At 41.8% G+C, this 13,888-nt stretch overlaps 1 protein-coding gene across 1 annotated transcript in view; it reads right to left on the reverse strand.

Moving 5' to 3' along the window:
• The window catches only part of LRP2 (LDL receptor related protein 2), a 136,761-nt gene that overhangs the window by 107,811 nt on the left and 15,062 nt on the right, over positions 1-13,888 (reverse strand). Inside the window, exons 4-5 of the mRNA XM_042874951.1 lie at positions 4,079-4,244; positions 2,335-2,546 (exon numbers count right to left, since the gene is read on the reverse strand). Of these exons, the coding sequence (XP_042730885.1) occupies positions 2,335-2,428 (94 nt within the window). The 5' untranslated portion in view covers positions 2,429-2,546; positions 4,079-4,244. The remainder of the gene's footprint in view (positions 1-2,334; positions 2,547-4,078; positions 4,245-13,888) is intronic.

Below are 13,888 nucleotides of genomic sequence, written 5' to 3' on the forward strand. Positions count from 1 at the left end.
ACTAATTTAAGAGCATTGATTACAAGAAACAGCACTAAAGTTAAAATATTTAATTATTGTTTTACATCATCAGTATTGAAACAGTTCATCAAGACCTAAGGTACACTAAAAAAAAAAAAAGGAAGTTTAATTAAATTAAAGACATATGGGCTCCAGAGACAATAAATATAGTAAGTTTAGAAAGAATGTTCTTAACATTTTAGATTTAGTGAGAAGGGTTCTTTTTTTATAAAGAAAAACCGGTTTTTATGAATGATTTATATGTGATTTTCACATATATGAATGATGTTATAAAGAAACAAACAGCTCCACTGGCCCCAAACCATTAGAAACAAAAAAATCTCTAACCACTTTCAGGTACTAAATCCTTCCCTCAACAGAAGTCCAGCAGGCCTTCCACGCTAGATAAGGTGAGGCCAATAACAGACAGTACATGGAGCATTGCATGAACATACAGACCTGGTATGCTTTGCAGAAAGATTAAAGAACTCATTGTTTGCCTGAGAAGTTGCCCTAGTGAGCTCATGTGCCCTCTGCAAAGCTGCTGAGAGTGCAACCATCCCGCGTCTGTGACTATGAGCATGATGGCCTTCCAAATTCCTCAAAACAAACATTAACATCCGTCCCATGACCCTCCTTCTTGGAGTTAGTCCGTTAGTTTTTCAGATTCCAGCTGCAGCATTTGCTACCTTAGGGGCAACGAGGCCTAGAGAGGCCTACAGAACCAGGCACTGCATGACAAGGAACAGAAGGGGAGGTATTTTTATTCAGCTTTTAAGTGCTATGTTGAGGTCTAGTAAATACAGAATTAAATTAACAGGGAGAACTGTGATATTATCATCTGAGCAAGTGCACAGGTGAAGCTCATTCTAGAAACATCCAGCACATACTGGGAACACTCAGATATTGCTAATCTCAAGCCTTCCTTGAGAAGAGGATTAGGCATGATAACATGATTTTCCCCAATTTCTTTTTAAGCCTCAGTTTGGTTTCAAAATTCACCTAATTTTTTATTTATTTATTTTTTTAAATCAGAGTCTGACGTCTCAGGATTCAAGGAGCTCAGCTTAAGGATATCAAATACTTTACAAGAACAATCACCATGCAGCCAGGATTGTCACCCAGATGTTTTATTAAGATCAGTTACGCTTCAACTAATACTAGACAGCCTCATTTATGCAGTTATTTATTTTACTTCCTTAGTAGGCACTGTGGGGAGGAATCAGGAATACTCTGCTTCTACTGCGAGCAGATTCATGTTCCAGAGCCTGCACTCCTCTCCCATCACACCTTCTGCAGGGCATGTCCCAAACAGCTAAAAGTGGCCTAGCAAGACAACACACTTTGAGGTCAGCACCGCAGCCCCCATTTGCACGCAGCGTGCAGTAGCACAAGGGATTAGCTGGCCTCCCAGTGTGACCTCCCAGCCAGGGCCTTTGCAGGGCTCCTGCTGCACATTAGCCATCTCCTCTTTCTCCACTTCTAAGAGGGAACTGCTAGCAGCAGTTGCTGCATAATTACTTGCTTGATTCTGTCTAAGGAGCTTAAGCTAAGAGTTGAGCAAGGCAAGAAGATTAACCATTTGGGCGCACACGCAGCGCACCAACACGCACGGCCGGCGGCTCTAGGCCCCACAGCCGGGCCCAGGGGCAAGCTGCGGCCCCTCACCCCGCCGCAGCCAGGGGAGCGCATCCGTCCCGGTCCCGCCAGCCCCGAGCGCCGGCCCGCGCCCAGTCACATGCTGCCGGTCGCCTAGCAACGGCAAAGCCCAGCCACGGCGCTCCGCCGCGAGCTGTGACCGGCACCGGCGGGGCCGCCCCCCGCGAGGAGCTGCAAGGCGCTGCCGCCTCGGGCTACGTGCGGGACCCGCTGCCCGCCGACACCGGCACTCGGCACAGCTCCGGAAGGCGCTCCCGGGCACGGGACGCTCTGTGCCGCAGAACGCGCTTCGCTAGTGAGAAGGGAGCAGGGACCACGAGGAACAAGGCTCTGCGAGGTTCTGTCGGGCTTCATCTCGCCCAGAGCCAGAACGGGTGCCCGGGCGCGCGGAGGGCAGACCGCAGTGCTGCACGGCCGAAGCGGCCCCTCTGCGCCCAGCAGCGCCGAGAAAAGTTTGTATAAAGCAGAAAAGCCATCCCGGGATAACTACTAAGTACCAAGATAAGGGAAAGCGAAGAGCTGATGGGGGTTGCAGGCTCTTTTAAGGCAGAATGAACTCCCAACACACGGCCCTGGGGACGGCCAGCTCCCTGCTAACCCGCACCGGCTCCGCTGCCCCAGCGGCCGGCTCTGGGCTCTCCTCGCAGCCTCCCGGGCAACGGGAGCAGCGCTTACCTTGGCAACTGCCTTGCAGGATGCACGCAGCGAGCAACAGCAGCACTCTGCAGGCAGTTGCTGCTCGTCTACCCGTCTGCTGCCGAGCTCCCATCTGGGCTGGGATGCTCCAGCTCCCTCCGGGCCGGCTGCTCCGCTTCGGATGCCGCTCCGCACAAAGAACTCGGGATCTTTTTCCTATCCCGCTAGTTACAGAAGAAAGGCGCGCTCCCCTGTTGAGACATCGCGTTCTCTATAAACTCCCACCCTCCAGACATTGCATAAAGCTCTTTATACCCCGCGGCCCCGGAACTAGCATGAGAGAATGAGGCGCGGAGCGGGCCCTGTGGCCGCACTGCCCGCCCCTCCCTCCGCGGGGCAGCGGGCGCCGTGTCCCAGCTCGCAGCGCTGCGCGCTGGGGCAGAGCGGGGCACCGTCCGTCTGCAAGCGGTAAGTGTCCCTGCTTTTAGCGTCCCAACGGCACGCTCCGAACGAGGGAAGTGTATCCGACAACTTGGAAATACCTAGTTAGCAAACGCAAGGGATAAAGCTTATAATTTGGTCATTACCATTCCTCACGCTAGTATTGCAAAAGGAAAAGCATAAACAGTGTTACTTCGTTCTTAGGAGATATAATCAGGTTGGTAAAGCACTTTGGCTGAGAATGCTGAAAACACCAGCTGGGCACTTTCCTCTGGTTCTACCTACAGCACAGGTGAGGCACCTGCTTGTGTTTTATCACTGCTGTCGCAGGAATCACATACCTACAAATGAAGCTGGAGCAGTACAGAGGAGCACAGGGAAAGATACCGATAGCCAGGTGCTTCAGGACAAAACATAGGCCTGGGAAAAGGGCACACACTTGGGATGCTTTCTGCACAAGTTCAGAAGTGTTACAGATAAACTAAGTGAAGTTGAATTACTTTGTTTGGCACTCATCAGGAATAGGCTTCAGTATAGAAAACTGAGATATGCCAAGCTGCTCCTTTCTGTGCGTGTTCACACAGACCTGCATGTGAAAAAGAGACTGCTGTGCATATGCACAGTGGGAAGAAGATGGGTCTGTTTGTCCTGCAGGAAATTTGGGCAGATAAATTCTAATGACACCACCCTTAGAAAGTCTATCGCTTGTTTGTTTCACATCGCACTCATTACAATGGGTGCTTGATAGCAACAAAATTTAAAGTGATTTTGAAAAGTGGTATTTAAAACCAAACACCTCTTTTTGCTTGTAATTTCAGGTTGGGGTGGGGAGACCTGCATTACACTTGCAGGAGTTTTAAAGGAACGCGTTGTTGTTTATTGGCAGACTGAGATTTTTCTCTAGGTCCCGCAGGACGCTAATCCTCCTAACTCTTTCCTAAGGTTTTCTATCGGGCTAGAAAAGGAAACGGGGCGGTGGGGGGGGAGAGGAGGGGAGAAGATGTGGAGTGTGGGTTTTTGCGAGGTTGTGATTTATGCAGGTTCGGGGCTGTTTGGTGTAGTGGTACGACACAGCACCGGGGTCAAGCCACAAGAAACACAGGGGGCAGATCAGAATATTCAATTAGCTTCCTGGCACCTCTGAATCACAAAGAGAGGATAAGATCTCTCCATCACAAGATCCAGAGCTGCCGGGGGAGGGGACCTGCCCTCTTCAAATCTCCCTGCTCCCTCCCACCCGCTCTCCTTTCACCGTAGGAGAACGGCGCTTGAAACATTCCTTTCTGCACGGAAGGACTTTTCCTATTGTTGTTTTCTTTGTGTTTCAGTGTTGCCAACTTACTGGAATTCTTGTCGTGGTTTCACAGCAAGGCTCAGGCTGACCAAACGGAACCAGCTGCGTTTGTGTATGGGGCCGCCGCCGCTTTAATCCCCCAACAACGCCGATGGGGAGGGACGGAGGGATCCTCGAAGGGGCACGGGCAGATCCGCTCAGTACAGATGGGTACCTGAAAAGCCAATATACCAACACTGTTTTTAATTAGAAGGGGAATGATTTAAAGCTGCTCACACCCCAGCAATGCACAGACAGGGCCTGAGAGCTGCAACCCCAGACTGTGAGCTATGTGCACCCTTGGTCACTGCTTCTTTGGCTGGCCTGGATGCAAGGTTTGGGAAGCACCTGTTTCACACAGCTGGCACACTGAAAGCACACTCCTGCCTCCATTGGCTTTACCATTTCCCAGAGGGCTGAGGGAAATAACTATTCTCAAACAGGAATGAATGGAGACACCACAAACAGTGAGGGCAAGCCCTGTTTTGAGCTCCGAGTCAGCCTTCCTCACCATTATTCCTAGCACTCAAACAGAAATTACCCAGTTACTTTGCTGAAGAAGAATGAGTCACTAAGAAGCCAGCACAAGATCATGCTGTTTTCAGTTTACTTAAAAAAAAAAAAAAACATTTTCTCCTCTCACTTAACCTAATCACTCAACAAAGGGACACTATTCTGCTGGACACCATCAAGCAGCACTTCAGCAGAGCTGAGCTCCAAGATGAAACACATCCAGGCTTTCCTGTAACTACATCCAAAACTGTACCAATACAGTGCAGCTCTCCCTCTTAGCTTCCTGTTGACTATCAGTTGAACACTTTCTGACTGAGCTAGATCTAGGGTTTCTTAATGCATTATTTGAGATTTAAGATGCGTATTACATCTGTTACAAATTCGAAATATAGTTTGGGACACATTTGTTTGCCTAGTTTGTGCTGTAAGCAAGCAACTGAAAAAGCTCTTAACATTATAATTTAGAGCAAACAGCCATGTTGCTTACACATGAAAGGTGCATGCTAAGCACTTGAAGTTAAAAATTGAAAGGCCTGATTTCTGACCAAAGTTCAGTTCTAATTTGCAGTATCCAAGCTCATCCAGTTCTTAACAAATAGACAAAAACACCAGGGTTGATGTATGACTAGATAAAGACACAAAGCTGTGGTTAAAGGAGGAGGGAAGAGATCCACTCAAAGCAGCAGCAGGTCAGACAAATTTCTTGTCTATTTTGAACTTCTCAGGACAGTTTACAGAGGCTCAGGATCTGCCTCGTGCATTATCCAGTGCTTTACTGGGTAATGTAATTGTCACTGGCATTTGGTAATCTTGTAGCCAATTTGTCCTTGAATAAACCTAAGTTTTTCCAAATAGAAAACATCTTATGTCACTAACAGTGTTTTGAATTTCACATGCAAGTTTCATCATGAAATCACATGCCTTTAGTATGATAAGCTACTTCATTATTTTTGTTTAATCATACTAAAGCAAGGCTACCTGCGGCCGTGCTAAGAATACTGGTATGAAAAACCATACAAATCTAAACTAAAAATGACTCGATCTCTACCCAGTGATAGCGTAACAACCCAACAGCAGCAAGTTCATTGTTCAGATTCCATCCATCTTTGCTGCTTTATAATGTGAAGTGTCACACTTATTTAACACAACAGCAGAAAACAGCCCTTGTATTCACCTAGTTTCTGATATCAGCTACATCACATTTCACAATACCTAAAATAATGGCACTTACTTGCCCGGGAGGTATTTTTCTCAAAACTTTTTTTAAAAGGCAAAAATAAACCATCTAAGTTTGAAATAATAAAAAGAGGGCCTTACTTGACATTGTTCTCAAGCATCTAATGCATATTCATCACTAAAGCACAGAATTTCCAGAAGACAAACACACTGGATCGAAGGTGGATATACAGTCCACATGAACACAAAAAACATTCAACCCAGGAGCTGTGAATCAGGCCAGAACAGAACCCATTAAGTCAGGACAACTCAGTGCAGCCAGAGCTGTGAAGTTCTCAAGGTCTCCTGGTTAGTAACACATTACAACTTCTCTTTCAATCTGGAATTATTCTCCCTGGAACAGAAAGAAGCTCATGGAAACTGTGCACCTTTCTGAAAACTGCCACTGAACAAGTGAGACTTGCAAAGACATTCACAACATCAAGAACCAAACAGCCCTGTTTGCTGTTGTTGGTTTTTTGTTTGTTTTGTGGGGTTTTTTTTTGTTTTGTTTTGTTTTTGTTTCGCAGCACTGGGCCTGTGAAGGATTTTAACAGTAACAGCATAGAGATGAGGGGGTTTCTTTACCTGAAATGTGGAAGAAAACAGAGAAAGATTAAATACTCCCAATCTTGTCCTTCCTCCCTCCTCCCCCCCTCAGCTGGCACTGTTTGTTTCAAACTGCAAGTCCCTGAGCCCTGGAGACAGTCACAAAACAAGGATAGGCATGCGTTCCCCCTGGTTTAGCTCTAGTTATCAAAGCTCCTGGTACCTGTCTTATTGCAAGCAGGCTTCTTTGGCACTTCATCTAAGGAATGGAAGTCCTTACTTTTGCTCAGGTTCACTGACCATTCAGCAACATCTCTGCCATGCAAAGAAGCAACACACAGAATTTGTTGCTGAAAAGAAACGGAGTAAAGAGGTATTTCCAAACAACTTACATTCTAAAAATTTATTAGGATACTCACAAGGGAAGTAGGGTACTATGGAATAACTCTGAAGACATTCTATGAGAGCAAACTGAGCTATGCTGAGAAAGCTCAAGACTGGAATCCTTGTCTTGATATTTTCCCTGAAAACAGGCTTCATTCTTAGAAGTCCAGGCAGCACTGCAAAACCGTAAGTGAATATAGTAGAACACTCATATAGTAGAAAATAATTACTCAGTGAGCATCTACCTCAGGTTTCCCTGTATAACAGAAATATTAGTCTTTTCCACGTTAATTTAGGTGCCCTTTATGATACAATCCACTTTCAAGGTTATGCACCTCAACATCATATTCCATGAAGGAGAGAAACGCATAGCACATCTTTCAAAATAAAAGCCAAAGCATTTTCATTTCTGAAGCCCAGACCTGCTGTTTTCCATAGGATGCTGCCTCATCCAATGTACCAGCAGGTATCATCGCTAATGAAGACAAAGTAGTAAAGGAAGTACACTGTCCCATATATTACATAAATGTAAATACAACAAATGAAACAAGAAAGGAAAGAAGTATACCACACTAGAGAACATTACTCTAGTTCTGCCCAGGCAACAACCTACTGTATAAGAAGTCACTTCAGCATTCATTTCTGGTTTGAGACACCTGGGCCTGTCCAGCAGAACTGTGAGTACTCAGTACTGTAAACAAAATTGATGGGAGCTGTGCTTTTAACATATACGCAGTACACTGAAACCGAGTCCTTGATGTCCTAAACTGAGATACTCAAAAAAAATCAAATGATATGTTCAAACAGAACTTTTCTGTGACTCAATTTTCTGATGTAAAACTAGGTGAATCTCCCAGGCACTTTATAGATGAGAACTAGGAACATTAAAAAAAATAAAAAAAAAAAATCAGTTGTCTTCTCGGAGAAAAATATGTTGTACAAAAGAGGATAAAACTGTGCAATATCCACCTCAGCAAATGGTATAACTAAATGCAGATATGATGCTGCAATAGGCAACAGAGTAGACCTAGTAAGAGGTAAGATTACTGTTCGCTAATGTAGCATACAAGCTGGAATGTCTCACAAATTACTTTTGTCATTTCCCACAGAGCTGGTTTCAAAACTTAATTACCAAATAGACAACAGTACCAACTGTGTGCCAGTATCTTAAATTATTTTCTTTACCATACATCCCTATTAATCAAAGAATTCAGGGATGTTCAGGATGAACTTCAAAAATAGGTTTCTCACATGCTAAGAAGTGCTATGTGATGTTTTTCCAATAGCCAGGATCAAATGCTCCAGAGTTCCCAAAGGCATCCAAAGAAAAGGACCAAAGAAGAAACAAACAACACCGAGCAAAAGAGAACATGGTTTAGCAGTACTGGAGATTGTAGATGACAGACTTTTATAGTTTTGCTACATATTTCAGACAGCTAGAGATTAAACACTTCCTACTTAATAAAAGCAGAAAATATAGTACTATTCCATAAATTTTGTGAGCAAGTTTTGTGCTCGCTGAAAAAGATGACATCAGTAGGCCTATGAAAGAATCTTTCTGAAAGCAAAGATATTCAGTGTACGACTAAAATACAGCTGCCCTGCAACACCCTATGTATACCAACCATTGAGCTGTAAGGTATTTACAGTATATTTTTTGTAACATAAAATGGAAAAACAAACTAAACATTAATTCAAGATAATTGCTACATTTTTAGCCATTCTTAGCTGACTGCTAAAGAACTGTACCCAAGTCTCTTGCTTTGAAAATAATACCTGATTCAGCCAACCTGCAAAACTGCTTTAACAAGAAGAGACCAAACTCATGAATGCACACGGTAAAAAGGATTACAATAATTTAAAACAAACAAACAAACCTTGCTCTTCTCCTTGGGGGTACTTGTTTGCAGGAACAAGATACAGAACAGTTCAGTGCGCAAAGACTTTGGTAAGCAAGGTAACTGCCTAGAGAAGTTCACAATTCCTCATTTATCTATCATCCTTCTGAGCCGCAGCATTGCAAATCATCATCCCTTTTGTCCCTGCAGTCATTTGGGTTCTCAAGAGAGAGGGACTGCTGTGCCTGCTTTACAGCACAGTTCCACAAATGCAGGAGCACGCTGCAAATGCTACTAAGGAACACAGCACTCGAACTGACTTCAGCATTCATGTGAACATCTCATCAGAATGTACCTTAATAGCCAGGAGAAAGTGGAAATTCCATGTCTGGAGAAGCTAGAGTCACTTAAGCTACCAGCAAGAGAGCATGCAATGTTATTTTTATAGCCACATCACAGAATGAGAATTGAGGTGAAAGTTTACCATCAAGAACAGTATAATGGTGTGTTTTGTATTTTGCAAGGTATCTAACTGAATTTCTCCTTGTCAGCACCTATTCTTGCATACAGAAGTTATTCTTGTATAATTCAGTTCCAGAATTTAAGATCTTTTCCTCATTAAGAGACTTGCAAAGAACCCATCAGAGTAAGGGGTACCTCCTACTGTTTTGAAGACAGACTGATCAACATTATTCAGAATATGATCCTCAAACCACTAAGTTACTGCTCTGGTGGTGAGCTTAAAAAATTTGGATCTGCAACACTTGAGTTTCTAGTGCAGCTGCACTACATCACATGGTGAAGGGCAGAGTCAAGATACTGGAACACATTCAGTGCTTACATTCCTACTGGATCTTCGAGTTTGAAGAAAAAAAATGTTTACAAACAAAGCTATGCAATGTATCCATTGTAATTACTGTTGTTTTCAGCAGCACGGAAGGTCCTTTTTTCATTGGTTGGCTTGTTTTAAGATAAACAGTTGTCCTTAAGTGTCATTTTAAGTCAGAGCTACAAGCCATTCAAAGTAATAGCAGGTTTCTTACTGTATTCCCCTGGACATTAAACACATCCTTTCATTCCTTAGAAACGACTGTTTAACATCTCAATTTCCCAGAAAAACTGAAGCTGCATCACTTTGTGTCAGGCACTTTAAGAGATACTAATAAAAATGCCCTAGGTCCCCATAATCCTTTGTGGCTGATTAGGTACAGAAGAAGTGTTGTTTCATTAATTGGAAGGCTATGAGCCTGAAACCTCATATTGACCTGAAAGTAATGTTTTATTCATATAGGAGTGTTGTAGTCAAAACTCCAGAAATAATTAAGAGGACAAGCATCAAATCTTAGACCTTTGAATTACGAAGCTAGATAACCAGTTAATTATTGCACAGTAGAAAAAAAGAGAGGATTCAGTAGTTCTGATAAATTATCATTTCCATATACCTGTGAAAAGCTGATGGGTGATCAGGAACACACTGCTAAGATTGTCTTCAATTCTCAAAACATTCAGATTATTTTCACAAGTTGCAGTTAAAAGTTTTTTTTTTTCCTGGATTAAAAAAAAAAAAAAAAAAAGGGAGGACATAAGATTAAACTCTGGCTCTATTATACCAACAGGGGAAAGCTCCAAAGTTCAGTAGTCAGCTAAGATTAATCAGCAATGACCAGCTCCCCAAAGCCATCAACTGCAGGAAGAAAAAAAAAAGGTATTTTTCAGAAGGAGACAAAAAAAAAAAAAGGCATGATTTTAGAAACCAGGTATCTAGTTGCTTTAGATGCAAGCAGAAAGTCACTGCAGTCAGTAAATAGCTTATTCATCAACTTCTCAGACAGCATCCTGAAATCTGATTAGCTGTTGTTTCTGAACAGTCTTCAAGGCTTGTTACCTCTTGAGCATAACGAAGAGCAAGAGTACATGTATCAAAGGTAAAGGTGTTATTTTAAAAGCTGTCATCATCCTACAGATATGATTATATGATCCTACATGATGATAACAAAGAGAAACTTTGCTGACTCATGTTTACATTTTCCAGCAGAAATAGAGATATCTCTCTCTCTCTTTCCAGCATGATACCTAGTGAAAATTCCAGACAAACATTTACATCCTCATCAATAAACGCTGTCACCATCCTTGGTAAGGCAAACTAGTCATGCCTATTCCTGTATGCATCTCACTGCCAACAATCACTGTTGATTCCATCTACCTTGGGCTTTGTCAAGTCTGGTGTATCTTGTAAAATATTAGCTTTAGAGAAGCTTTTGCATCTGTTAATTCATGTAAGTGAGCCTCAATAAAACTTATGACACAATCAAGATACATGAAACTTTTCTCATGGCTTTTTTTTTTTTATCATCCAACTTTTCCAATTCCCATCAGATTATTTTAATTACTGAAGCATTGACTACAATCAATAATGCAAACAAATTAAGAAATTACATAACCTCTTGTCCGCATTCTTCTATTTCTACACCAAGTTCTTTTTGACGAAAGAACATTAAAACCAAACGTTACTAGTAGGGCTATGACACCAAGAACCATTTTCCATTTTCTTAATGAGCACCCCATTCTTCTCTATTTCTGCTGCCATATCTTCAGTTATTCCATTATGGATCACGTTCTTTTAAATTGCTATTTCCTCTCCCTGCCCTCCCTCCCCTTCTTGTTTTTCGTATTTCTCCTTGCAGACGCTAATTTTCTTCTTTAAAGATAAGGTTACAAGAGACAGCAAATAGCACCTCAAACAAAAAGAATGTAATCAATAACTGCAGCAGTCTTTATTACTCTTTTTATAGTACAACATACTTCTTATGTAAACTCACACGTTGATCAAGTTGGAATACAAGATAAAAGATCAGATTAACAACTATGAAGTAGGTGGCTTGAATCAACTTACCACTATAAAAACCTCATTGAAACTGAATGTAGACTAGGGTCATCAGAGCAGATTCTACTCCCGACCACAAGAATGTACACCAGAAAGAGATGAAGCTAAAACAATACAGTTCCTGTATTTTGCTAGCTCCTAGTGATCCCTGGGCAACCAGGTACGAGATAGAGCAGTTTGCTGACTACTTACTATGTCTGTGATGTTTAAATCCCCCTAAACCAGGATTAGGGAAGGGCAAAAGGTACTTTAAAGCCACCTGTCATCATCTCGCACACATTCCGAGTTAAAGACAGTGAAAGACAAAGGATTTGGGGGCAGCTTTCCATTTGAGTTTGACCTTTAGGCTTTAATAGTATAATAATCAGGTCAATCAATCAATTTGAAGAAAAAGCTACACGAAGTCCCATTCTTCCTGAGATTCTGCTAATGGTTAATAATAAGAATACTGAGTTTTCCATATTCTAGAATATCAAATAGGTCTTTAATCTAAAAATAATGCTGCTATCACATCTAACCCCTATCCAAAGAAAGACAATCGCATTATGTGTTCTCAATCAGATGCTTCAAGGAAGGAGATGACTGGTCTTTCTTCTTGTAATGAAAGGTAGCTTTCCATAAATTATTTCCTAATTCAAGCTACAGAATTTGCTATCAGCCCTGCTCATCTTACATTTTTTTCCTAAATATAGAAACAAGGTTATTTCAAGCAATATTGAAGCTAGCTATTGATTTCAAAAATTCCAAAGCTAGTTCTACATTTTAAAGAATTTCTTTAAGTCTCTAAAGAGCATATAAACATTTCTAGGAACAGGAAAAATCCAGTGAGGATTCTACTATTTAATTCTGGTTTCAAATCACTGGCAGAAAACTAGCCTCAGACAAGCCTACAAGATATTAGGAAGACTTAGAGGGGCTACAGGAGTCCGAGTCCTTTTCCCTTTCCTTCCTTTTGCTGCTTCTTTTCCACAGCATTCTTTCACCCAGTTGTAGGGCAAGACACAATCGTAAGGAGCCTTTACCACGCACAGGCTAGGGACAACCCAGGAACATAGAACACATGCAGTTTTATTGAGAACATTCACTATGTTTGATCTATTCCGTACTTGTGAAGGATAAGATGTTAACTCAATGTACAAGTTCAATTATATCACTTAATCACATAAAAAAGAGCACCAGACTAATCTGGTTTTATTTTAAATGATTTAGGAAGAGAAATGAGTGAGAAAAGTATCGGTGCGCACTTTCAAGCTTCTAATCCGCTGCCCATGCTTCCAACTACACTCAGTCTAAAAATGCTGTAACACAAGCTCTCATGCCAGACTCCTAAGCAGAATCTATGACTGTGGTTTCAAAACCTACGACAATACTCATTACATTTTTGATATGTTTGAACGCTTTCCTGCAGAAGCAAAAAATAAGTTGACAGTAGACTGTGTTCAGTCCTCTGTACAAAACAGTATTTGTAGGGTAGTCTTCACACTCTTGTTGCAGCTTGTTGTGTAACTCATTCCTTGGTTTGAAATTTACACTCAGAACAGAGTGGTCAAAAATAAACACAAACAATTAAAAACAATTTGATTACCCTAAATATTTTGTTCAGTGGCTTTACCTGATAAGTTTATTGAATATTCCTTTTTAATTTAGTTTTAATGTCATTTTCATCTTTATGCCTACATTTTTCTACCTGCCAGAAAGGCAGAGATCTGATTCCCCAAGATAAAAAAGAAAATACAGAGGTAAAGTCCTGTGGGCAATGTCACATTCACATTTTCAGACTACCTATCTTTGCAGCTCAAATAGTTCGCTGAATTCAGTTTTAGTTTATTTGAACTGCCTCAGAATCCTTTTTAATTTCGGAGTTAATATTTGTTCTACACTATTTTTCACTGAAAATGAATGACAAAAAGGAGTTAATAAAAACTTTTTCTGTCAATTTGATTGCAACATCAGAAAAAGAGCTCAGTTTCACATGCACATTTGCAGAAATGAGCCCTGTTTTCCTTGAATTTCAATCTGCATTGTGACATGCTGGCAGCTGACTCTGCTCCTTTCTCAGCAAATTTCTTCAGGTGAAAAAGTGGGAGATGTTTGGAAGGAAGTCTGCTTCTTTTAATCTTATCTAAGCACTCCTGAAAGGAGTCAGAGCTAAAGATAAGGGATGTTGAGTCACATGTGTTTTCTGCCTTGGAGTTAATGTGCATGGGGAATGATCCTATTTCCACAACACCGATTTTAAGCTACAGCAATTCCAGCATTTTTACAAGAGATGTTCCCTGATACGTACAAGTATGAAGAGTACCAGGCTTAAGTCATAACATTTAACTGAAATGGGAAAATTAGGGATACTGCCTGCTGCCCCTGCAGTGCTCAGTAAGGAAATAAAAACCATCCTTTGCCTTTGAAGTGGTCTTTACTTCAGCCATCCATGGCTAA

The sequence above is a fragment of the Lagopus leucura genome, unplaced genomic scaffold, assembly GCF_019238085.1.
Source record: "Lagopus leucura isolate 7727_CA_CO unplaced genomic scaffold, USGS_WTPT01 Super-Scaffold_100012, whole genome shotgun sequence".
In the NCBI taxonomy this organism is placed as follows: domain Eukaryota; kingdom Metazoa; phylum Chordata; class Aves; order Galliformes; family Phasianidae; genus Lagopus; species Lagopus leucura.